General features: G+C 44.0%; 1 protein-coding gene across 5 annotated transcripts in view; it reads left to right on the forward strand.

Moving 5' to 3' along the window:
- The window catches only part of LOC306806498 (uncharacterized protein), a 184,399-nt gene that overhangs the window by 140,439 nt on the left and 20,641 nt on the right, over positions 1–23,319 (forward strand). For all 5 annotated transcript variants that reach the window (XR_013775484.1, XR_013775485.1, XM_079315311.1 and 2 more), the window contains exons 14-22: positions 1,459–1,590; positions 4,091–4,219; positions 4,899–5,027; positions 5,995–6,129; positions 7,070–7,204; positions 7,648–7,773; positions 8,086–8,217; positions 13,658–13,786; positions 19,320–19,448. Coding sequence is in view for 3 of the 5 variants with exons in the window: in XM_079315311.1 (XP_079171437.1) it covers positions 1,459–1,590; positions 4,091–4,219; positions 4,899–5,027; positions 5,995–6,129; positions 7,070–7,204; positions 7,648–7,773; positions 8,086–8,217; positions 13,658–13,786; positions 19,320–19,448 (1,176 nt within the window). In the remaining 2 variants the exon portion in view is untranslated. The remainder of the gene's footprint in view (positions 1–1,458; positions 1,591–4,090; positions 4,220–4,898; positions 5,028–5,994; positions 6,130–7,069; positions 7,205–7,647; positions 7,774–8,085; positions 8,218–13,657; positions 13,787–19,319; positions 19,449–23,319) is intronic.

Consider the following 23,319-nt stretch of genomic DNA (forward strand, 5'->3'; position numbering starts at 1 on the left):
CTGTGCCCTACAGGCAAAAATCAGGAGCTGGTCTTGACTTTAATAAAAAATTAACTTATTTTTATGAACAAAACTGTTAAGACCCTCCCAAATCACACAGCATCCAGCCGGACTCAATGACACCGATAACCAACAGGGAAACTTATAAATGAAATAACCACAGGCAAAATTATCAGGCCTAGAAACCACAATCAAATATTTATTGACCACTTTTTGCATGTTTTATTTATATTTAGCAACAGAAATTTGGGTGTTATCAGTCACAGCTGAGCAGCTGCAGTTTTTTCTCAGGCTCAGGCTTTGCAGCATGCGGTGGTTTGTGTGAAAAGGTGATGAAGAAAAGGAATTTTAAATGGTTCAATAAGTTCTTTTGCCTCCCAAATAGCAATTTATTCCTTGTATTTTCAGATATGGTTTTATGCTGCTATCTAAATTATAAAAAAGCTTGCTTTAACAGTAACCTGGTGCAAGTAATTATATGATTTCTATAACTTGAATGACTCTTTAAAGTGGAAGAATGATGTTTTTAATGATGGTGTGTATTTTCCTCCTGAAGTATGAATTTGTACCCTGTTCCAAGTGGGAGCAGTGGGATTCTGAGTATCCCTGAAAGCTTGGGCATTTGTTCAGCTACAGAAAAGGGAACAGTTGGGTGCTCAGACCTAGAGGAAATCTGGCCTCACACAGAAAACTGTTGGTGAAATGCAACCAGCCTGTGACTTACTGTAGGCTGAAATAAGCTGCCAGCTCACTTTCAGGTGCTGTTAAAAATCCCCTTCCAAAAAGCCTCCAGCCACAGCCATAAAGCTTTGAAGGCTCTGTACTGTGAGGATGGGATCTTCAATGCCACTGAAGTATTTTATCAGACAGTCACTTTATTTTGCATGTTTCAATAGACCCCACAAAGAGAACATGAGGGTGCAAGGTATAAAAGGAGGGTGGGGAAGGAGAGGGAAAAATGCATTTTCATATCAGATTTCCAGATAAAGCTCTACATATCCATGAAGAGAAGAGACATGATAAATGTGTATTTTGCTTTGTTTTCCTAGAACACTCAAATTATGTGGTTGAAAATATCACTGAACTATGTTTAAGTAGCACTACATTGACTTACTGCAGTAAAACAACAGGGATAGCCTAGCAAGGAGAGAAACAAAGTCCCAATAAATTCTTCTAGCTATATACGATGTTATCAAGCGTTAAGTGCAAATTCACTTTTTCTAAAGGCAAACTCTTGCTTTTAAAAAATAGCTCAAAGTGCTTTTTGCTGGAGAATTACAGCATTTAGGGGAGTCAATTCCAGCTGAACACCCAGCTTTCCTTTTACTTGGAGTCAGGAATGCCCATTCTGCCTTTTGTGCCGAACCAGCGGGGTTTGCAACCCAGGGGCAGGTAAGAGCTTGTGGAAGCATTTTTGTCTGTGTGCTCAGTCAGCCCTGTGTGTTTCTCTGCTGTCAGTGTGCCTGGGGGACACGTTTGGCCAGGACTGCAGCCTGAGGTGTGAGGATTGTCTGCACGGGGGCCGCTGCAACAGCGAGCGCAGCGGCTGCGTCTGCGCGCCCGGCTGGGCTGGTGTCATCTGCAATGAGAGTGAGTACGGGGCTTGGGAGGGGACTGATCCTCCTGCAGGGGCTCTGCAGCTGGGGAATGGGACTCACCTCTTGTGGTTTTGGTCTGAGAAGCTCCTGGAGGAGCACAGCTGTCTCATAATCACATTTATCGTGGTGGCACACATTAAATAGGAGCTGTGGGTGATGCCGCAGCACACAGAGCTCCCTGCACTCCAGTGAAGCTCAGGACAGAATCATCTCCCTCCTAAAGATTTGGTTGTTGTTCCTTCCCATTCACTCTGCTGATAAACACTGCTGAAGTTTGCTGGCCATGCTTCATCCCACAATCTACCTTGATGACTTCCAGAATTCTGTCCCAGAAATTGGTGTCACAGTCTGGTTGGACATGTATGCTACACTTGACTTTTTCCATTGTAGCACCCCAAGACACTTCCTTTTAAATTTTTTTCTTATGTTTTCTATTTCTTTTTCCTTATCGTTCTTTTTATTATCACTTTCTTGGAACAGTTAATTCTTCATATTGGAAATGGTATTTTTCAGAATTCTGTTGCCAAGTCAGTGCCCTTTATAATAGCTTTTCACTCTCCTTGCTCCTGTTTCCTGGCAGAAGATCTTTCTGATTCAGAAGCATGTGTCAAAACCCATTGGAAAGAGAGTGGTGATTTCTTGATGTGCTGTTCTTCATCTGCAGTTTGGCAAAACTTGTCTGCTGCTTGTCTGAGACATCACAGAGCAGATTTCCTGTTTGAGATGGGTCCCTCCGTTTCGTGGTGTGTGATATGATGGCCCATCATTCTCAGAAACTCTTTGCTGTCACTGGTGAGACAAAAAGTCGATGAAAATTTATTACTTGACATCAGTAGACAGCACTCTTCAGGTTAATTGCCATCAAGATTGTTTAGGGGACGTCATCACATGGACAGATATGTAGAAAAATCAAGTGAATGATTGAAACCAACAGTCTGCCCGTGATTATTTTGGGAGACTGATGGTGAGGTTGGTTAGTAAACACTGGGGGCAGCCAAGAGAATAGGAATGGGGAGGATTAAAATGATAATTTCCAGTCTGTCTAAGTTCAAGCTATCAAGTGAGGATATTCTTACTTCTATGCCCGGTGTGCTGGTAGTTCAGGATAGATTATAAAAATTTCAAGGCAGTATCCGAACTCTTTAGTTCATTTCATAAATAACAACATCTATGATGTATATTTGCACTTGATACCCATGCATGTAGTCTAATGGAATTCAGCTCTGAAATTTAAAGAACTTTAATTGGACTGTGTTATTGAGCTAAACCTGCTGCCTGAGGGAATCAGCAGGGACAGTGATAAATATCTAAATCTGTATGAATTAGTCATATGTGATTGCTTTCACTCTTTTCTCTTGCATTTTTTAATATATAGCACAATTCATGTGTTTAAGGTAAGCAGGTTTAGGGTAAGCTAAAAAACAGTGTAGAAAACTGGAACTAAATTTCTCTAATAATGCACCAAAGAAGCCGAATGGAAATTGATGTGAAATGTCAACTTTCTTAATGTACATTGATAAAATGTCAGTGAAGTCAGATGACTCCAGCAACTGTATTCACTCAGCCAGCTCAGGCTGCAAAAAGCAGACCAAGGCTTCATCTCACAGTTTGCTTTTGCTGTTGTGGATCCATTGCTGCCATGATTACCTGGGGAGTTTCAGAAACTAGGTTTGAAAAAACAAGATATTATTTTTGTGATAGCATTTGGGAGAGATAAAAGAAAGTTTAAAATATTTTTCTACAAGTATTCAAAGCTGTCCTCTGATGTTTAAGCTTCGGACTTGGCAGGCAATGGTTTTTGAGCCTGTGCTTTGGGGGAAGGAAGGCATGTGCAGGAGAGGGTTGGATACATGGCAGTACTTCCCAAAGCTTGGTTAATTCTGTGTCCTTTGAGATGTCCTAGTAATTATCAGGTGGTGCTTTATAGAAGAATATAACTTTTTTTAAAACCTGCTCAACTAAAAGGACTCTCTCTTTGCTCAGTTTTCACAGAATCAGTTAGGCTGGAGATGATGTTTGAGATCAGGTCCCACCTATGACCCAGCTTCTCAACCAGACCATGGCACAGACAGCCACAACCAGTCTTTCCTTAAACACCTCCAGGGACAGTGACTCCACTTCTCACCAGGGCAACCCACCCATTCCAATGCCCAATCTCCCTTTCTGTGAGGAAATGTCTCTGATGTCCAACCTGAACTTCCCCTGTGTAACTTAGGGCTGTGTCCTCTTGTCCTATTGCTGGTTACCTGAGAGAGGAGATTGACCCCCACCTGGCCACACCCCCTCCTCTCGGGGAGTTGTGGGGAGCAATGAGATCTCCCATGAGTTTTCCAGGCTGAACACCCCCACCTCCCCCAGTCACTCCTCACAGGACTCGTGTCCCAGACCCTTCACCAGCCTTGCTGCCCTTCTCAGTGACCAAAGCCTTGTTTTGTACTTTCCAGCAGGGGGAAGGCTGTCTCGTTGTGCTCACTCTGCTGCTCTCTCCACAGCCTGTCCCCCCGGGACGTTTGGCACGGGATGTGCCGGTGTCTGCCAGTGCCAGAACGGAGGCTCGTGTGACCCCAGCACAGGGCAGTGCCACTGTCCCCCCGGTGTGCTGGGACAGCTCTGCGAGGATGGTATGGCTCCAGCTCTGCCTCAGCCCCTCCTCTTCTCCCCCCGTGTACTGCTTTGAAAGCAAAACCAGTGAGAGGCTCCAGAAATACCATTTAATAGGGCAAAAAATAAAATACATTCAATAGTACAAAAGAAAACCACTGACAGAGTCAGAATACAACTTGACACCCCTCTACTTAGGGTAGTGGTACCAGCCCAGATGAAGTGGTCTTGTTAAAATAGTGATCCCCTAGAAAGGTCTGGTAGCTCTTGTCCTCTGGAAACCAGGTAAGGGTGTTCCAAAGCTCAGTTTTTATCTAGGTAGGAAATTCTTGGCTCCTCCCCCTGGGTGGAGCATCTTCCAATGGGTTGGTGTCATTTTATCAGTCATGCACTGGGAACTCAGTGGCCCATTAACAGGAGATATCTCCTGGAGGAAAGATGGATTCTGGGAAAGATAAAGAACATTGCCCCACCTGGTTTTTAACAGGTGGTGATAGAATACATACTTTAGAGCATATCTTTACATTGTAACCTAGGACACCGCCCTTGGTCCTTTATTTTAAATAATGAGCAGAACAGAGGATGAGGAATGCCGAGGCTGGTGAGGCTGCCAGGGCCCCAGCTTGGCTACAAACCACTTTGGGGCTGGAGCTTTGACCCAGAACCGCTGATGCCTTCCTGTGTTTGTGCACTCCAAAGGCTGCCCAAAAGGTTTCTTTGGGAAGAACTGCAACAAACCATGCAACTGTGCCAACAAGGGCCACTGCCACAGACTGTATGGAGCCTGCCTGTGTGACCCTGGGCTCTACGGCCGCTTCTGCCACCTCAGTAAGTCCCTGGTGTTTTTCAGATCTCTTTAGTGAGTGCACAACCTGTCTGTAAAAGATTCCACATCACATAAAGGGAGCTGACAGAAAGGAAAGAGAGTGACTTCTCACACAGTCAGGCAGTGCTAGGAGGAATGGATTTACTGAAAGAGTAGAGATTTAGCTTAGATGTTAGAAAAATGTTCTTTGCTGTGAGGGTGGGGAGGCCCTGGCACAGAGAAGCTGTGGCTGCCCCATCCCTGGGAGTGTCCAAGACCAGGCTGGATGGAGCTTTGGGCAGCCTGGGATAGTGAGAGGCATGGCAGGGGGATAGAATGAGATGAGTTTTATGGGACCTTCCAACCCAAAGCATTTTATGATAAAATGACCAACACTTTGAGTTCTGCAATGGGCTAGGAGTAGCAGGAGGGCAGGACTTTTCAGATGTGCCATGAAGCCCCAGAAGCTTCATTAATCTTCTCCTCCACTGATTAATCTTTGCCATAAAGATGGAGATTTACTGATGTTCAGAAGGAAAGGACTACAGGTGGGGTGGGCAGGTTAACATTAGGGTTATTGCTGAGGCTGGAATCTGTTTGGAGCTGGTTAGTGACTGCTGATGAGTTGGAGTGGGAGCTGGGGAGCAGGGCTGGCTGGGACAGGATAAGAATCAGACATTAGATGGAATAAAAAGAATTAAAACAAAAACATTGCAAAAAAGATGATGGAGTTTCTTTATACTTAAAATTTTTGTTTGTAAAATCTGTGCATGATCAAAAATCTTTTATGTTTTGTTTTCAGTTTTGTTATGAAAGCTCTTGTCTTGGAGTGCACCCAACTTTTTTTTTTTTTCATTTGGAGAATCAGCTGAGTTTGCTTTGAAATGTTTCTGGTTCTTGCATTCACCACATACTGCTTGACATGGAATGAATGACCTAACACAGGAATCATGTAAACTCTTTTTCTGCCTCCCTTTCTCGTGGCTGCAGCCTGTCCCCGGTGGGCGTTCGGCGCGGGCTGCTCTCACGAGTGCCAGTGTGTGAAGGAGCACACGCTGGAGTGCAGCCCCAGCAATGGCTCCTGCACCTGCCAGCCTGGCTACCACGGCAAAAAGTGTCAGAAAGGTACCACACACAGCCCCTGCCCCACCTCTGCTGCTTCCTTTCTCCTGCTAACACCTCGTTCTTCCCCCCGTCCGCTTTGTTTGGCTGCTGCCGCTCATGTGTTCACATCCTGCTAATGGTTTTGGGGGGTTTTAACCCTGCCAGGGGAATAGAGCTTAAGACTTGGAGGAATTTTAGCCAACAGAAATCCAGAACCCAAATAATGCAACCTTTAATTAAGATCATGAGAGTTTTCATTTCTGTGCTGTTTTGACACAGTCAATAAATAAGTGGCAAAATCTGTGTTGTCTGGCAGTGGGGTGATTTGTAAACAGGTTCAGTAATGCTGCTTTGCCTTCAGATTTGCAGCTCTTTGAATTCAACTTACTCTTTGTAGTTTTTGGGGGTAGTTCAAAGAGAATTGTATCCTATATTCATGTTTGCATGTCTCAGTAGCCCTTTCCAGACAGCACTGGAGTAACACAATAAAGACTCTCCTTTTAGATTTTTCTTTGGCCAGACAGAACTGTGTTGGATTTATAGAAGTAGTTCTGGTGGGTTTGGTGGAGAACAAAAATGACAATATCTAATATTTTTATCATTCTAGGTGATGGGCTCAGTTCTGACAGGGAATGTGCCTTGCCCAGCACTGGCTGTGCACCAAGAGTGTACACATATAAGAAGAGAATTCCATTATGTATTTAATTGAATACATCCTCAAGTATTCTAATTGAATAAATCTCTAAGCATTCTGCCACTCTGTTTCTGGGTTATATTTAAGCAGTAGCCTCTTTGAAGTGTAAGCATTTATTAAGTATTTACACTTTGTTAGCAACACCTCTAAAATGTACATTATAATATATTCTCTGCAGGTTTCTGCCAAATTATTTTCTGAGTTTTGTTCACTTTCCTTAACTTTTCCTTTTTCTTACACATGTTCTGTATCTACTTCTATTTCCAGAGTGCACCCCCGGGTTTTATGGGGCTGGTTGCAAACTGAAGTGCAGCTGTCCTCCTGATGTTCCATGTGATCCTGAGACAGGAGCCTGCAAACATCCCTGTCCAGCTGGGTTTCATGGAGAAAAATGCCATTTGTGTAGGTACCCACTGCACGTTTCCCAGGGAAACACACTTGGGGTGGGAAAGCTTATTGAGGAATCTTAGGTTTCAGATATAGAAGTTGCAGACAAATGGGTACATTTGTTGTTGATAGGAGTTGGCAGTTCCCCACTGAAACCAGACTGATATTTGGAGCTTGACAAAGGCTGGCTCTGTCTCTCCCTGCAAAGGTCAAGGCACAAGGCTGAGGCCAGTTACCCAAACTAACATTTGTCCAGATAACAACAGTTGCTTTTAAAAGCTTCAGGCACAGATTTTGCAGGGCTCTGCTGCAGTTGATTTCAGACCACCGGTTGCTCAGACACTAATGCTGACATTGATCACTTCTACCAGCACAGCTCAGTTTAAAATTGGTGACTGTAGTGCCTCCTAATGTCTTCAAAATACTCCTAACCATGACTTTGGGGTTTTTTTGTGCAGTCTGTCAGCCTGGCAGCTTCGGGGTGGGCTGCAGGCAGAGCTGCAGCTGTGGAGGAGCCCCGTGTGATCCGAAGACAGGGCAGTGTGTTTGCCCAGCTGGGAAGACTGGTGCCACGTGTGAGCAAGGTGTGTGAAGTGCTGGACCAAGGTAGGGAGTGCCTGGCTTTGGAAAATGTGATAAGAAGTAGAATTTTGCTTTTTTCCAAACCAATAAGTAGACAAACTGTGATGGAAATTTGTAGAGAGCCTTTGTTCTCTCTTTAGCTGTGTTCTTGTGTTGCAGTTTACTGGCAGGACTGACAGGGTCAGTAGAGGCAATTTAACAATTCAGATCAGTTTTACAATTATTTTTTAAATACTTCAGTGTAACAGCAGAAATATATAACTGTCCTGAAACAGAAAATGGCACTGGTTACACCTCATGTGCTTTTTCTCCAGATTGCCCAGATGGCCAGTGGGGACCAGACTGCCAGAACTCCTGTGAGCCCTGTGCCAACGGGGGACAGTGCAACAGGGAAACTGGAACCTGTGACTGTCCCCCTGGCTACACTGGGCCATCCTGCTCTGACAGTAAGTCCTTGCCTCAGCCTTCCCCATGAAAAGAAAGTCAGATTGAAAATTCAGGTTATGGTTTGATTTCTGCCCTCTTATTCTTCTGTGAGATAAAACACGCTGATCTGAGATTAAGTGCCCTTCATCTCCAGGAATTCCCCAGGTTGGATTTGACATTATTTGTGGGAGGGAGGTTGCAGATAAAGGCACGTGATCAGCCAAGCTGCATCCCAAATGGATGTTATCATTAGACCTAATTTATGGCAAGCTGCTCTTGGAAATGCAGTGTTTAACTGCCACAGCACTGGTGGTGTAATTCTGGCTGTTTGGCAAGAGGTGTGAGCAGCTGGCCCACAGGGCATCAATCTCGAGTTATGTTTGCAGCAGCCCTCCTTGGTGTAGATCATTTAGGATTAAATAATACTGAAGATGAGGGAGCAGTATCAGTATCCCTGCAGCCATGGGAATGCATTCAAGGAACAGTTCTGTGCTGCTCTTCAGCCTCTGGGTGTTAAAAAGCTGCTTGAGTGTGGCTGTAGAGCTGCACAGAGGCTCTCAGGACAGCTCTGCTTGGTGCAAGACCTTGGTGGTGACACATTTTTAATTCATTAGTCACAAAATGGCTTTTGGGGAAGGTTTTCCTCCATTGAGGAAACAGCTTGATGCACAGGAGTATCCAAAATCACTCAAGCTATTCCCACATTCCAGGACTCAGCCTCAGGCTGGACTGGCCACCACTACAGACAGAGTATGTCAGGAAACCTGGGGCTCCCCAGGGCTGCACCTGGAGGAACCAGCTCTGTTTGCTCTTAGTTTATTACAGTTTTTTAATATAGTTTTGCTAATCTTGCTGCTTCTGAAATGGTGTGTTTGTGGGTTTGCACAGCTTGGGTGGTTTTAATCCTTAATTATCCAGGTTCAAAGCATGAAATAGATGGCTGATGAAGCGCAAAGTATTGATATAAGCTCTTATTTCAACACTATGGATCCCTTTGCCCAATACCATCTGTCCCGTCAGCATTTTGACTGACAGACAGTTTTGTTTTTCATTTTCAGTGCAGATTAGTTTTGAGATTAATTCTCCATTTCTCATTTTGTTTGGGGGAGATTTATTCAACAAGTGAGTGGCATGTAGAGTCGTGTGTCTAAAGGTCACTTTTTAACTTGGGAATATAAATGCTGTGAAAAATTCTCTTCTCTGGAAGAGCAGAGCATCCTTCTGTTGACTTTAGCATCGCTCTCCATATTGGTGGCTGTGTGAGAGAGTAGATTTGCCCTTTTTGGATGGCACCATATAAATGTGAAGCCATCCTGCTTGATTCTTTTCCTTTCCTGTGACACATCTCTTCTGTTTGATTCATTGTGATGCCTCTTGCAAGAAGCCAACAGAAGACAAACCTTTTTCTAAACTTGGTCTTAAACACATGAAATCATTTAATTGGCAGTGTTGACAGCAGCAAATTTTGCACGTTATTTCTTAGGCTCTGTACTGAAGAAAAGGCTGGGAAAATCTGAAGTTTCCACCCGTATGCATATTTTAAAAATCAAGTTGGTAGCGTGTAGAGCCACTGAGATGGCTTTGCATGACTCCCTGGGCCATCTGGAGAATTGAGATACCATGACAAAGGAAAGCTTTTATTTCTATTCAGCATAAGATCTGAGAAAAATTGCTTTGCAGTGGTATGTCGGTAAGGCAGCTTCCAGCTATTGCAGACCAAGCATTAAACAGATTCCCAACTCCAAAACCAGGTTTCTGTTGCCCTAATTGGCACTTTCATCTTCATCCTTTACTTGAAAGAAAGGAGATGCTGTGGTACATTGTCGTAATTGTGTCAGTGCTATGTGATTTTAGGATGAAAGCAGTAAGTTGCTTTTAAAAACATTGTGAGATTTCCTTTGTGTCCGTGCTGCATTTCCCAGTATTTTGGGGAAAGCATGGAGACTGCTCCCAAACCTGTCTGGTTAAACCCATTAATATTATGCTTATGCAGATTTTTGTTGAGTAAGTCAATAGCTGATATTTTATTTCTATGAAATTATAGATTTGTGGCTGATGGGTGTGGATTCACAGAATCACCAGGTTGGAAGAGACCTTTAAGATCATAGAGTCCAACCCATGCCCTAACACCTCAACTAAACCATAGCACTGACTGCCACATCCAATTTTCCTTTAAACACATGCAGGGATGGTGATTCCACCACCTCCCCAGGCAGATGATTCCAGTACTTGATCACTCTTCCATTAAAAAACTTTTTCCTAACATCTAACCTATATTCCCCTTGGTCCAGCTTATGAATGATTAGTTTTATGACTATGAATTATTAGTTTTATGTGGATGGGATAATATCTGCCTGCGTCCAGCTTAAACAGACTCACAAAACTGATCTTTATTTCCACGATTCACGCTTATGCTGCAGCTGGGAGTTTAGTCCTGTACCACGTTGTGTATTCAGTGTTCTGCCACGTGGAAGTGCAGCAGGGTTCAGGATGTGACCCCTTTTCCCTGGGCAGCCTGCAAACTCCTAAAGTGACCCTGCCATGGGCAGCTGCTCCTGCCAGCCAGGATCCACCAGGCAGCACTGCCAGCTCCCTGAGTGCCCAGCTCCCAGCACGTGCAGTCCCATTCCCCAGCTCTGGAAGTTGTGTTTTCCTGGTCATTCCTTGCAGGAACTCTCCCAGGCTGTTCTGCCCCCGCGCTGTGCTCGCGTGTTTCACCAGTTAGATGCTTTCCCTAATGTGATTTCCAGAAAAGGTATTTTCAGCCTTGTTTTGGACCCAGCAGCTATTTTTAATGGTAGGATCTCGTGAGAGGGATAGGATTGATGTATATTTGGGTTGTGGCCTAAGAGTTTCCGTATTGGTTTGTTTTATTCAGTTTTAGGGCAGCGTTTACCCTTCATAAATCTCTATTTCAGGTCAGGCATAGAAATACTTCCCACATATATAACAGAAAAAAACCTAGGAATTTTTGGAGTCCTGTATTTATTAACAACAAAAATGTGCAATGGTCTTATCAGAAGCCCATGACCCTCACCTTAACACTCACTTCTAACTGAGGTCAGTAGCAGATGCTACATATGAAAACAGGCTCATAGTCACTTCCTCATATGTCTCCCCAGGTATCATCAATTTCTCATTCAGGAGCTTCTTGAGACAGAACCAATATCTCTATATTTAATATTATTTGATTTTTTTTCCCAATTAATGTGCCTATTTTCTTTTTCATTTCATGCAAGCATTTGGAATCCACTTCATCTTGTGGCAGTAAGTTGCGTAGTTAAGCTGCTATTACTATTATTATTGATTATATTGATGTTGTTAAATAAAATAAACATTTTATCTACTAGTTTAACCATCTTACAGTAGCACAGATGTAGCTACCAGAGTCTCAGTAGCGTGGGCAGGATTAACTGCTGGTGTCACACAGAAATGTCAGAACAATTAATCTGGAACCGTGACCTAAGACAAGAAAGCCTGGAAAGTTGATCTTGCAGCCCATGTTGCTGTTGGCACAGAGGGAATGGAAGGACACTGTGGGGAGGACCAGCTCCCAGAGAAGGAGCTGCCAGCTCTGCTTCTCTTTCTCTCTTGATCTCTCTCAAAATAGCATCTCTGCAGAGAGAGAGTGGCCAAAGTGCTGCTTGTAATCCTGGCTGGGAAGGGAATCAGTGAAACCATCATCTGACAAAACATCTTTCAGTCCCTAAAGGTCTTTCTGTGGGCTTTCTGTTCTATTTAGTCTGCTTTTTTTACTCTCTTTTGTGTGTGTCTGTATATATATGTTTAAAATTCCACATATCTGTGTGTGCGTGTGTGTGCATGCATGCAAGTTATGAAAACCATAATTCTCCCCATAATTTCATGCTGCCTTAGAGGTGAAATCTTCACTATCCCTGGATGTTTCCTCTGCTCCCCAGGCTTCCCTACCCTCTCCCTGCAGGTTGGGCTCCTTCCCCTGGCAGGAGCTCAGGTTCTCTGTCGGGGTGGCTGGATCCTGACACGCATCACAGCCGCCTGTGCCTGCTGGAGCAGGGACAGATTCCCTGTGCTGTGGACTGTGAAATCATTTGTGAAGTGCTCTGACCCTTTGCCATCACCTTGAAAAGCCTCAGCTCTGGGCTAAACACCGTGGCCCTGAAGGGAGCTCTGCTGAGAGCCTGCTGCACTGCAGCACCATTTCCCTTGCACAGATCCTCTGACTGAAATTTCACCTGAAAATGAAACATGGAGAAGCTTTTAAGACAGAAGTGCACCTCTGTGTTAAACAGTGATGTGCAGCTTTGGGAAGAGGAAGGGATTTCACCTGTAAGTGCAAGAAAATATATTCTAACACACTCATATTTAAACAACTTCCATTTTTTGACTCCTTGAAAGCAAAGAAATACTTAAAGCACCTTCCTCATCTCCTATCCCCATCCCCACTCCTCTGTAAGACACACAGTTGGCAGAGTCACCGAGCTGCAGGGGCACCTGAATCCATGCCAGCTCCAATCACTGCCCACCCATGGCACCAAACAAACAACACCAAACCCACCCCCCTACTCCAGACATGGGGATGTCTTCGAGGACTCTTCATTTTCTGTTCTCTCTGATTCCTTCCAGATAGCCTGAAAATCACTGTGTTGCTGTAAATGCTAAAATCATGGGCTTCTAGAAGAGGTCTGGCAATAATCTCCATAACTCATTTAGAGGGATGTTCACAAGGCCTTCAAACATAAGTAGAGGCCCTGTAATATTGTATTTAGCCAAGTCTATCTCTGTGTTTCAGCCTGTCCAAAATATCCAATGTGCATTAGGCAACTGGCCCTGTTCTTAATTGATTTTCCTATAATCCTGGAAGAAATTATTTTCATTCTCATATGTTTTCTTTCTTCTGATGGTGAGTACCATGCAAATCTTTTAAAACTCCTCACATTAACTGCTGTGGAAATGTAATTGTTAATCTGTCCCCCAGATGTAATGTTTTCACTTGAATTTTTCAAAGCATAGCATGAAAGCAAAGTGTGCAGCATTCAGTTTGGAGCTTTGTGAAGGCAACCAACACATTTTGTATTTTCTCCAGCTTTCTGGGGAAAGAAGATTTGCAGAAAAACAGAGGAGCTTCTCCCCTCCCAGCTGATGAAGTCCCAGTGGAGATGTGCACATAAGCAAGTCCAGACCAGCGGGCAAAGTGTCATCATGCAGAACTGAAGTCTCAGGCTTTGCAATAGGAGATGTTCATTTTCTGTACAGAATTTAGTCTTTCAGCACTCTGGAATTTTTTCTAAAATAGATCTTAAATGTAGCCCAACTGACCTGAACCTCAAGGGAAACACTCAAATCTTAGTTTTAAGCCGTTACCTTTACACCTTGATTTTTTGGGAAATTGTCAGATTTCCCACATCTGTCAAAATTCCCCATGGATCCCTGATGTGCTGTGGCATTAACCCATCTCCTGCTGTGATTCCTGTGCTGCAGGGTGTCCTGAGGGGAGCTTTGGCCCAGGCTGTGAGTCCAGCTGTCAGTGCCAGAATGGAGCTGCCTGTGACCACGTCAGTGGAGCCTGCACCTGCACGGCAGGATGGACAGGAACCTTTTGTGAAAGAGGTACTGCTGCTCCCCTGCTCCCTTCAGGATTCATGGAGAATTTGCTGGGGCTTTTATTCAGAGAGCAGGCTTTACAATTGACAGCATTGGATCTAAATGAACCATTGAACTTTATTGGAAGCTGATACTGAAATGTGAGCTCCCCTCCTAGCTCAGCAGAGCGTCGTGCTGGGTGCCAAATGTTGGGCACGTGTTTTCACATGGTTAAAATTAGATAAATGCTTAAGGCTTCTGTTGTATCACATCTTTATGAAGACTCTTTTCAAGCAGAGTCCCACTATTTGAGCACTGAGCAGGGAGATGCTTGTTCAGCCTTACACTTGCTTGTTTCTAGTGCCTCCCTGAAGCGATTCTGAGAAAAACATGGATGTGTGCATCATCCCCATGGAACTCTTTAAGAACAGATTCACTTCTAACTTCAGTATATCCAATTCCATTCTATCTAATCTTCTATTACCTAGTCATTTGGTAAAGTGTTGGGAAAGTTGGACTGGATTCTTTAGCTACATTATGGTGAGTCAGTCTGTGGCATTATCACAGGAGGTTGCTGTCGTGCTGCATCATTTTGCAGATTTTTTTTTTTGTATAAAAATACAAGAAAATCAATAGAAGGCCATTCAGGCACTGTGAAAGTTAAGTCTAGGTGATTGAATATTTTGCAAATTGTGGTACTTCAACCGAAGTCACAACTATTTTGCAAGGAAAGCAGCTTTATCAGCCAGTTTCAGCAGTGAGGATGGAGGGAAGTGGCAGCACTCACAGGCAGCTGCTGCCCTCTCATGGGAAGGAAGATGCTCCACAACCTGAACAGAAAAGTGGCAAGGCTCCCACTGGTAGGAGTTGATATTGTTTGTTGTTTTCCTCTCATTCTTACCAGGCACTCTTTTACAAAATAAATATTCTTTCCAAGGTTCTGCTGTGAATTGCACCTCATAATTTATGGTAACTTTACTATGTCCCTTTTTAATATAATTTAGCTGAAATTTGTTTTTCTAAATCCGCTATATTTATTAACTTACTGCATTTTTATTGGGAAAAAAAAAACCCAAGGCAATTATCTGTTTTGTTGTGTAAATCTCTTCATTCAAGCAGGAATTATAATGGGAACCAAGAGGCTAAATATCCTTTGCCAGAATAGGTGTGAGGAATATGGAGAAGACTGGGTGATACTACTGGTGGGGGAAAAAAAAAGCCAGAACAAATCTCAGCTTCCAAATCAATCATGTTGGACATTTTTATCTTTTTATTTTTAATTCCTGAAAGAAGATTGTGGAGGGAGAGTGAAATGTAGAGTTTTGTAAAACACTAATTTCCACGTGTTTTCTCCCAAGAAGGCAGAGTGTTTGCTCTCAGCTGACCTGGGTTACCTCTTAACTTAGGAAGTTTTAACCAGAACAGTTTGGCAGCTTCCAAAAGACACCGAGGGAGGAAAACATGTGGGTGGTTTGCCCTTGGTAGAACCTTCCTGGCACCTTCTCTCAGAGGAGCTGCAGCGCTTCTGTTTCGAGTGCCGGGGAGACTGGCAGGGTTTCCTTCTGGCAGGGATGTGCTTTTTGCTGTCCTCTTGGCAATCCACCCACGTTGGCCAGGCTCTGTGCCTTGCAGGCAGGAATTCACATCCAGCCCTGGCGCTGCAGAGTCGCCTTGGACTTCAAACATCCTGCTGATGCCTCAGCCCGTGGCTGGGAAGGACTTCTCCATCATCACAGAAATGTTGGGACTGAGAGTTTTGTAGCCTTCAGAGTCCTCAGAGAAGGCAGTCCCTTACAAAATCTGATTTGGATTGATATTAATAATTAATATCACCCCTGCACAGTGAGGGTGTTTGAACCTGCAGTTGTTGCTTTTGGTATTTTGCATTGTGGCAGGAGGATCTGGATTCAAGCTGAGACTGCAGAAATCCAAAAATTTGCCTTCCAATTTTTAGTTTTCATTTGGGGAAAGTTTTTTCCCATTTTGGTGGGAAGCTGCTGTTTCTTTTCATTAATTTGCTGCCCTCAGTATGAATTAAGGCTTCATAGGTTTAGGTACCAGCTTGTTTCAAAACATCACTTTGGGGGTTGTTTCCAAACTTATTTGCTGCAAATTTCCATAATGTCTTATTAATATTAATTAGAATTGTTAATGTAATCTTAGTCCTTGCTGAGTCTCAGTCTATATCATCTGTCAGTCACACAGATAACAACCAAAGCCCCACCACCATCATCATCATCATCACCCACCAGCACAGGACAGTTTCCAAGCTCACCCATAGCAGGAGACACTTTTGCTCCAGGGCTGCTGTTTCATGAGACCTTGCTGTGAATTATTCAGGAGCCAGCTGAACTTCTGTGCTCTGAGCCACAGGATGCTGACAAAAGACCTCACACTCTTCAAAGTACTTTTGTCTGTCCATCAGCATCTCAGTTCTGCTCTGCCCTGAGTCACCTTTGATCAGCTGCTCTTCATCTGGTACCACTCAGTGGTACTGCTGCCTCTGCACTTGTGCTGTGGTCACATGTAATAATGATGGGGAAGAATAAAGCTATCAAGACACCCTCTGAAAGAAAATTAGACGTTTTTTGAAAGTCATGCCTGCTCCATCTTTCAGCCCTGCTCAGTGCTTTGTGAAAATGAACCTTGTGAATCTTGTGACTCTTTCAAAGGAGTTTCAAAAGCAGCAAAACTGTTTCAGTTGCAGAGAAGATAACGATTGCAAATAAGGCTGAAAACAAAATAATCTACAAAGAAATGTTTTCAGTCTGTGAGAGCAATCTAGGAAAGGCTTCCTTTGAATTTTCTTGAAAGCAGCAAGTGATACAAGTGGAACACTGATGAAATAATGTGTGTTTCTTCACAAGGTCTTGCATTACCAAAGGAAAATGAATAATTTTTGGTGGATGCTGCTAGCAGTGCCACCAGCCAGCTTCCATATCTGAGTGGAGGATGTTATGTGCTTGGGCAGAGGGTGGCAGAGGGACACTGTGAGTTCTGTCTGTTCCTCAGCTGAAGCAGCAGTCAATGCCTCTGCATTCCTGGGCTCTGCAAGGGCAGGGATCACAGAAAAGGCTTTGTAAGTCCTTTCTGTCCTGTTTGAGCACAGACAACCTGAGTATCATCTTCTTCAGAAAAGATGCTTCTGTGTTCACCCACTGCTGCAGGGCTGGGGTTATAATGCAATTCCAGCTAAACAGGCAAGGTAAAAAAAACCCAACCAAAAAAAAAATCTCAAGCCCAAAGCCAGTCGTTATTGTGATAAAAAGGTATCAATGTTTCCCTAATTAAATGTAAGAATCTGCCATGCAGGAAGCCTGAGCTATGGGCTCCTGGCAAACCCAGAGGAATCCTGGTGTGCCTGATTCCCCAGCCACACTCACAACTCTTTTACAGATGTGCCAAGTGAGCTGGGACACCCTGCCCTGCACAGGGCTGCTCCACTCCTGTTTGGGAAGGCAATTGTTGTAATTGATTTAATTCTGTCGAGTGCTGAGCATCTGCTGCTCCCACTTTGAAGGCTGCAATTGCCTTCCCTGCACTGTAATTTTGTTTCATTCCCTTCCCCGCTGCTCTCTGGTATGTGTTGTATGACCCAAGGCTTGTGTCCAGTTTTGGGATTAGGCCAACAGAAGAATTATCCAGTTCATTGATTCATCTGTCTGAATATCCCAAAATGCCAGACAATTAGTGCACTAACTGGAGGCAGCAGACTCAGAGCATTCCTACAATAAATTTATTAATTGGTGCATTAATGACAACAACATATCACCCTTGTGGAGCACAGAACTTGGCTTCTGCATCTGAGCTGCAGTGGGATCAGCACTGCCAGAAGATGGACAGACTGGACCTTTCCCTTGGGATTTCAGCAGTTAATCATTACCATAGGAGAGCCCAGCAAGATTGCTGTTTTGCTGAGATAAAAGGGGAAATGAGCACAGAGCATGTTGAGGAATAGCTGACAAGGCTGTGCAGCCCCTGTGTTAAAGAAGAACTTTGTCAGCCTTTGAAGTCAGTGAGGATTCAGCAGGAGGAGCCCATCCTTGTGCTGTGCCATAGCTGCCACTGGAGCAGAGTAAGTGGGGAATAGCAGATTAAACCTCACCCTGGGGGCTCTTCCTTGCATGTTGGTGCCAGCTCTCTTCTGATGGGCACTGAGCAGAGGCTGGTGGATGCTCTATTGCCATGAAACCCTTTCCCTGTTTTCCTGAGGCAGCACAAACCTGGGAAGGGCAGCAGGTTTCCCTCTCATCTGCCAGGGAAGAAGCTGCAGCCTGGACAGGACAGAGAGAAGAGCAGCCTTTTGATTCTGGGTGGATGAAAAAACCATGTGTAGTCACAGGCTGAGCAGCAGAGCAGCCAAAGCAGATGTTCAGTCTTTTGCACTGTCACTGGATGATGGTCCAGATTTTCCTAAAGCTATGGATACAGAATTCCCTCCCCTTGTAGCCAAAGCAGCCAGCACTGCACAGGGCTGTAGAACTGAATTTCCATCTGTGGAAGAGGCACAGGCACAAAAAGCCTGGGAATGAAGAAGGCCCAGGGCAAAAAAAAAGGGACAGAAGAGTCCAACAGTGGAAGATGCACATGGAGAACTCACTGGAATGTTCAAGGCCAGGTTGGATGGGGCTTGGAAAGCAGCCTGGTCTGTGGAAGGTGTCCCTGGCCAGGGCAAGGGGATCAATGGCAGATGGTCTTTAAGGTCCCTTTCAACCTAAACCATCCTTTGATGACACCAGTGTTACTCTGACCTGGTAGAGAGCTGTGAATTTGTGTAGATTTCATGGTGAGAATGTGAGGATGGGATTTTAAATATAAGTTTATATTGAACAAGGAGGACAAAGAGATAAGTTTTGCTGAACTACTGCTTATTTCATGAGCATCATCACTCCTGAGATTGATTCAGGTGAAAATAATGATGTACAGTGTGTACCTATAGATTTGTTATTACTTAGTGTAAGATAATACACTGCACTGAGTGACATAATATATGCACTTATATAATCTTAACACACACAGAGAAGTTAACTCCTTCAGCCCCCTGGGGTTGTTTTGCTGTTTAATTTGTCTTGGTTTTCTCTACTTATTCACTTTGCCAATCTTTTGTTTCAGCACTGAACTGCACCACTGTGGTCTGGGTTCACTGTTAAAGAATCTTCAGAAAAGTGTCAGGACAGTAAATGGGAGCAGAAGTTTTGCATTTCCAGAGGGGAGGAGGTCAGCAGGGATGGCCCTGAAGTCTTGTATTATGTTGAATTATTTCCTCTGTCCATTACAGAGGCACAAGGAACAGCTTGTGTGAACCCAGCTCCATTCTCTCACTTATTTTATGGCTTTTAAATATTCTCAGTCCTGTTTTCCTGTGCAGAAATCTGTTGCTTATGTGAAAGGGTCACATTTTTCCAAGATACACCAAGCAGAACTGGGCAGGTTTAACCCTTGAATCAACTACAGCTCTTAAGCATCTGTGAAAAGACGAGATGGAGTTTATGCAGGAAAAAAAAAAAAAAAAAAAAAAGAAGCAGGAACTGTGCTAAAAAGGAATGTTTTGCATTTCCAGCTTGTCCAGACGGATTCTTTGGGATTGACTGCCACCAGGTGTGCAAGTGCAAGAATGCTGCTGGCTGTGACCACGTGCTGGGCTCCTGCCACTGCCTCCCAGGCTGGCTGGGGGAGAGCTGCGAGCAGCGTAGGTACCCCAAACCCCAAACTGGGGACAGTGCCTGACTGGGACACCCCCAAACCCCAAACTGCCCTGGGAATGGGGACAGTGCCTGACTGGGACACCCCCAAACCCCAAACTGCCCTGGGAATGGGGACAGTGCCTGACTGGGACACCCCCAAACCCCAAACTGCTCTGGGAATGGGGACAGTGCCTGACTGGGACACCCCCAAACCCCAAACTGCCCTGGGAATGGGGACAGTGCCTGACTGGGACACCCCCAAACCCCAAACTGCCCTGGGAATGGGGACAGTTCCTGACTGGGACACCCCCAAACCCCAAACTGCCCTGGGAATGGGGACAGTGCCTGACTGGGGCACCCCCCAAACCCCAAACTGCCCTGGGAATGGGGACAGTGCCTGACTGGGACACCCCCAAACCCCAAACTGCTCTGGGAATGGGGACAGTGCCTGACTGGGACACCACCCAAACCCGAAACTGCCCTGGGAATGGGGACAGTGCCTGACTGGGACACCCCCAAACCCCAAACTGCTCTGGGAATGGGGACAGTGCCCTGACAGGGTACACTCTCATACAGCTCACCTTACTTCCCAAAGTTGTCAAAAAACAAAATAATTTTTGATGGCTGAGCAAAATCATCAGCTCTTTCTAATTTATTTTTTTTTAAACTCATCAAACATTGTAAGCATCAGGTTTTAAATAGCAGAGCTGTCTCCTGCCATATGACAACTCCCTGCTTTTTTATTTTGGTGTGACATTAAGAGATTAAATGTTGTGTATCTGTTTCTGGTCTATCTCATCTAACTATCAATTATAAAGTGTCAGATTACAAATGCACAAGGTGGGAAAATCAGAGCTGAGACTATTTTGTTATTTCAGCATGACAAAATAGTTCCTAAAATAATTATTAGAAAAGTTACTTGTTTTAAAATAAATGTCTGCTTTCTAGATGTTCACAAGTATGGATTGTGCCACAATTTTTAAGCTTACAAGGTGCTTGTGAATATCTAGATATATAGAATTAGCTATTCAGGGAAATTTTTCATTGCATTTCATGGGAAATCAGTTTATTTGCTTTAGCTGCATGGCATTGCACATGGAGCATACTTGCAAAGTTTAGCAAATAAATGGGTTTTTTTAAAAGATCTTCAGGTTTTAGCTTCTCAACTTCGTTGTTTTCCTTTAGGATGATGTCATGGTCTAAGCTTCCCTTTGAAAATATGAGTGCTGTCTGCAGGACTGGGGAGTAGAGCTGAGCTCCAGGGCAGCTCCACAATGAGCCAGCTCTGTTATTCTGAAGGGAACACTTCTTTAATCCATAGGTCATGGCTTTCTGCAATAGAAAAGTGATTTAATTTAGAAAATAGAGAGAAATGTGCCTTGTATTGAGGCAATGCTGTTCTCCAGCCATACACTATTTTATCATCAGCCCTGTATGAAGGCAGTGCTTGCTCTTCATGATATTTTCCCCTCATTTTCCCCCCACACTCAACACATCCCATCTTCTGAGAAGGCTTTTCCTGCAGAATCCCCTGCTCTTTTGTTTACAGGTGGGTCAGGTCTGCTGGATCTTCCCAATTTCAGACACTTTTCCTAACATCCCACTGCAGTATTTTGCCTCCTCATGCCCTCCCACAGGAACACTTGTCCCTGCACCTCCCACCAGCTGAAGATGCTGGTGGTAGCACAGCCTTTGAGTGTAGATTAATGGAGTGAGCACAGAACAAAAGCAGACAGAGCCACTTACCCATCCCACAGATCAGAAGATGTGCTGCTGAACAGATACAGTGTTTGATTCTTGATTACAGCCTGTCCCCTTGCCCCCTCCCCAGTCCTTAGCATCAAGAATGGGAAGCTTTGCTACATATTTCATTAAATTCAATTAAGAAATGCAGCTCCTTCTCCACGGCCTCTGATACCCTGCTCTACTCACAGTAGGGAGAAATATTTATTATCTTGTTCCAGAGCCATTAGAGCTTTGTGCTGGTTTGATTTATTCCTCCTGCTGGTGAAGGTGCCAAAGCCCCCCGAGGCCTCTGAGAGTGAGAGAGGGGTCAGTTAACAGAGCAGGGTGTCTCCTCCTTTTCTCTTGGCTAAGTGAGGGATCTTCATTTTGATTTTACAACTGGACCTCATCCACACTGCTCCAGAGCAGCTCAGATCAAGGCAGCTTTGGGTGGGAGACAGCTCAGCACTCCCCATGCTCCCAGGGTGTTTAATATTCACCTTGCCTGTTCCTGGGACCCGCCAGCTCCAGCAGCTGGAAGGACAGCACTCGTGTGGAAGTAATCAGATTGCAGGCAATGTGCTGGAGGATATTGAGGAATAATTTTGGCATCATGGGATTTGAATTGATCCTAAGCCAGCCATGCAGTGAGTTTTATACTCTGCTATCTAATTACAGGCAATACGGACAGTGATGCCTTTTGTTGAAGCTGCCTAATGCTTTCCATTACCAGACTGTGAGTTTCAGTTGTTTGAAAATGGATTATGTTAATCTGGGGTGAAATCTGCCAAGCAAGCTCTGCCTCAGCTTCAGTTTGTGCTTGGAGATTTTATTTGGGGATTTTTTTTGAGCGTCCACCTGAGATATTTTAGGTTTCCAAGAAAGAGGCTTAGGAAAAGTATGTTGCCTAGTCTCTTTCTTTTTTGTTTTGTTTTGGGTTTTTTGTTTTGTTTTGTTTTAATGAACTGTTTCACTGACTGCTGTGATACATCAGTGACACAGGAGTGAGGACTTGACGTTTGTCATTTCTCTGTGATAGAGATGTAACCTTCCTTTCTGGAAGCTCCATCCCTGGAAATGTTCAAGGCCAGGCTGGATGGAAGGAGCAACCTGATCTAGTAGTGGCATCCCTGTTCATGACAGGGGGTTTGGAAAATGATGATCTTTAGGTTCTCTTCCAACCCTAACCATCCTGATTCACTGCAAATTCATCCAAAGTTTGCAAACTTCAAAAAAACCAACCAAAATCTCTAAAAATCTCATGCTGCATATGGTCTGTAGCAGATGTACACAATTCAACATCTGAATTTTGCCTTAATTCTGTCAATACTAAGCAGCCTCTTTCTGGAGCTGTTGGAGCTCAGCAGAATCTTCACTGAAGTGGCTCCTTGTGGTTAAAAAGAGACCATACTGGTTTGAAAAATAAATAACTACAGAAAAATTTGCTTGGCCAGAGGCACTGATAGCAGGGGTTTGACATTCCATGGTGCGTGAGCACTTGAATTTGCAAATTCCCTGTTCTTTTCAAGCTAAATCTTCATTTTGTGGAGAATAATCCATTGAAGTCACTTGAAATCAAAACTACTGGACACCCCATAGAACATCAGAGCCCATCATTTTCCTGTGCTCCTGGGCATTTTTGATGGCTGTTGATTGGAAGAAAAGTCTCCAGTTTCACGTGTTCCTTACTCTGCATGCAAAAAAGGGATTTTAAAGACTATAGACAAATAAATCCTCCTCTTGCAGAGGAAAGACACCAAGAGGAAAATTTTGAACCAGGAAGAAATCTTGTTAATGTAAACCTTTGGATTAAGTTATCCCTTTTCTCTCATCATGAAGATAGAAAAAGCCCAGGGACATTTGTACATTCAGCTGTGGAACTCCAAGAAATAGCTGCAATATATCACTTTTTTCCTTAATCTTCAGAAAAATGCTTTGAAAATCAGGACTGTCCCACCAGGAAGCAAAAAAAAATTGTGTCTGCCCAACAGAATAGATAAAACTTTCTTATCCAGAAATTTCTGCTTTCTTACCAGAATTTTCACTGAATTACTCTATTGTCTTTTTGGTAAGTGTAACAAGCTTTGCATGCATAATCCAAAAACCTCACACAAACAACTGGTGACCAGTCAGGGGATCTGGTGATGAGCT

This window comes from Erithacus rubecula (assembly GCF_903797595.1).
Source record: "Erithacus rubecula genome assembly, chromosome: 11".
Taxonomy (NCBI): domain Eukaryota; kingdom Metazoa; phylum Chordata; class Aves; order Passeriformes; family Muscicapidae; genus Erithacus; species Erithacus rubecula.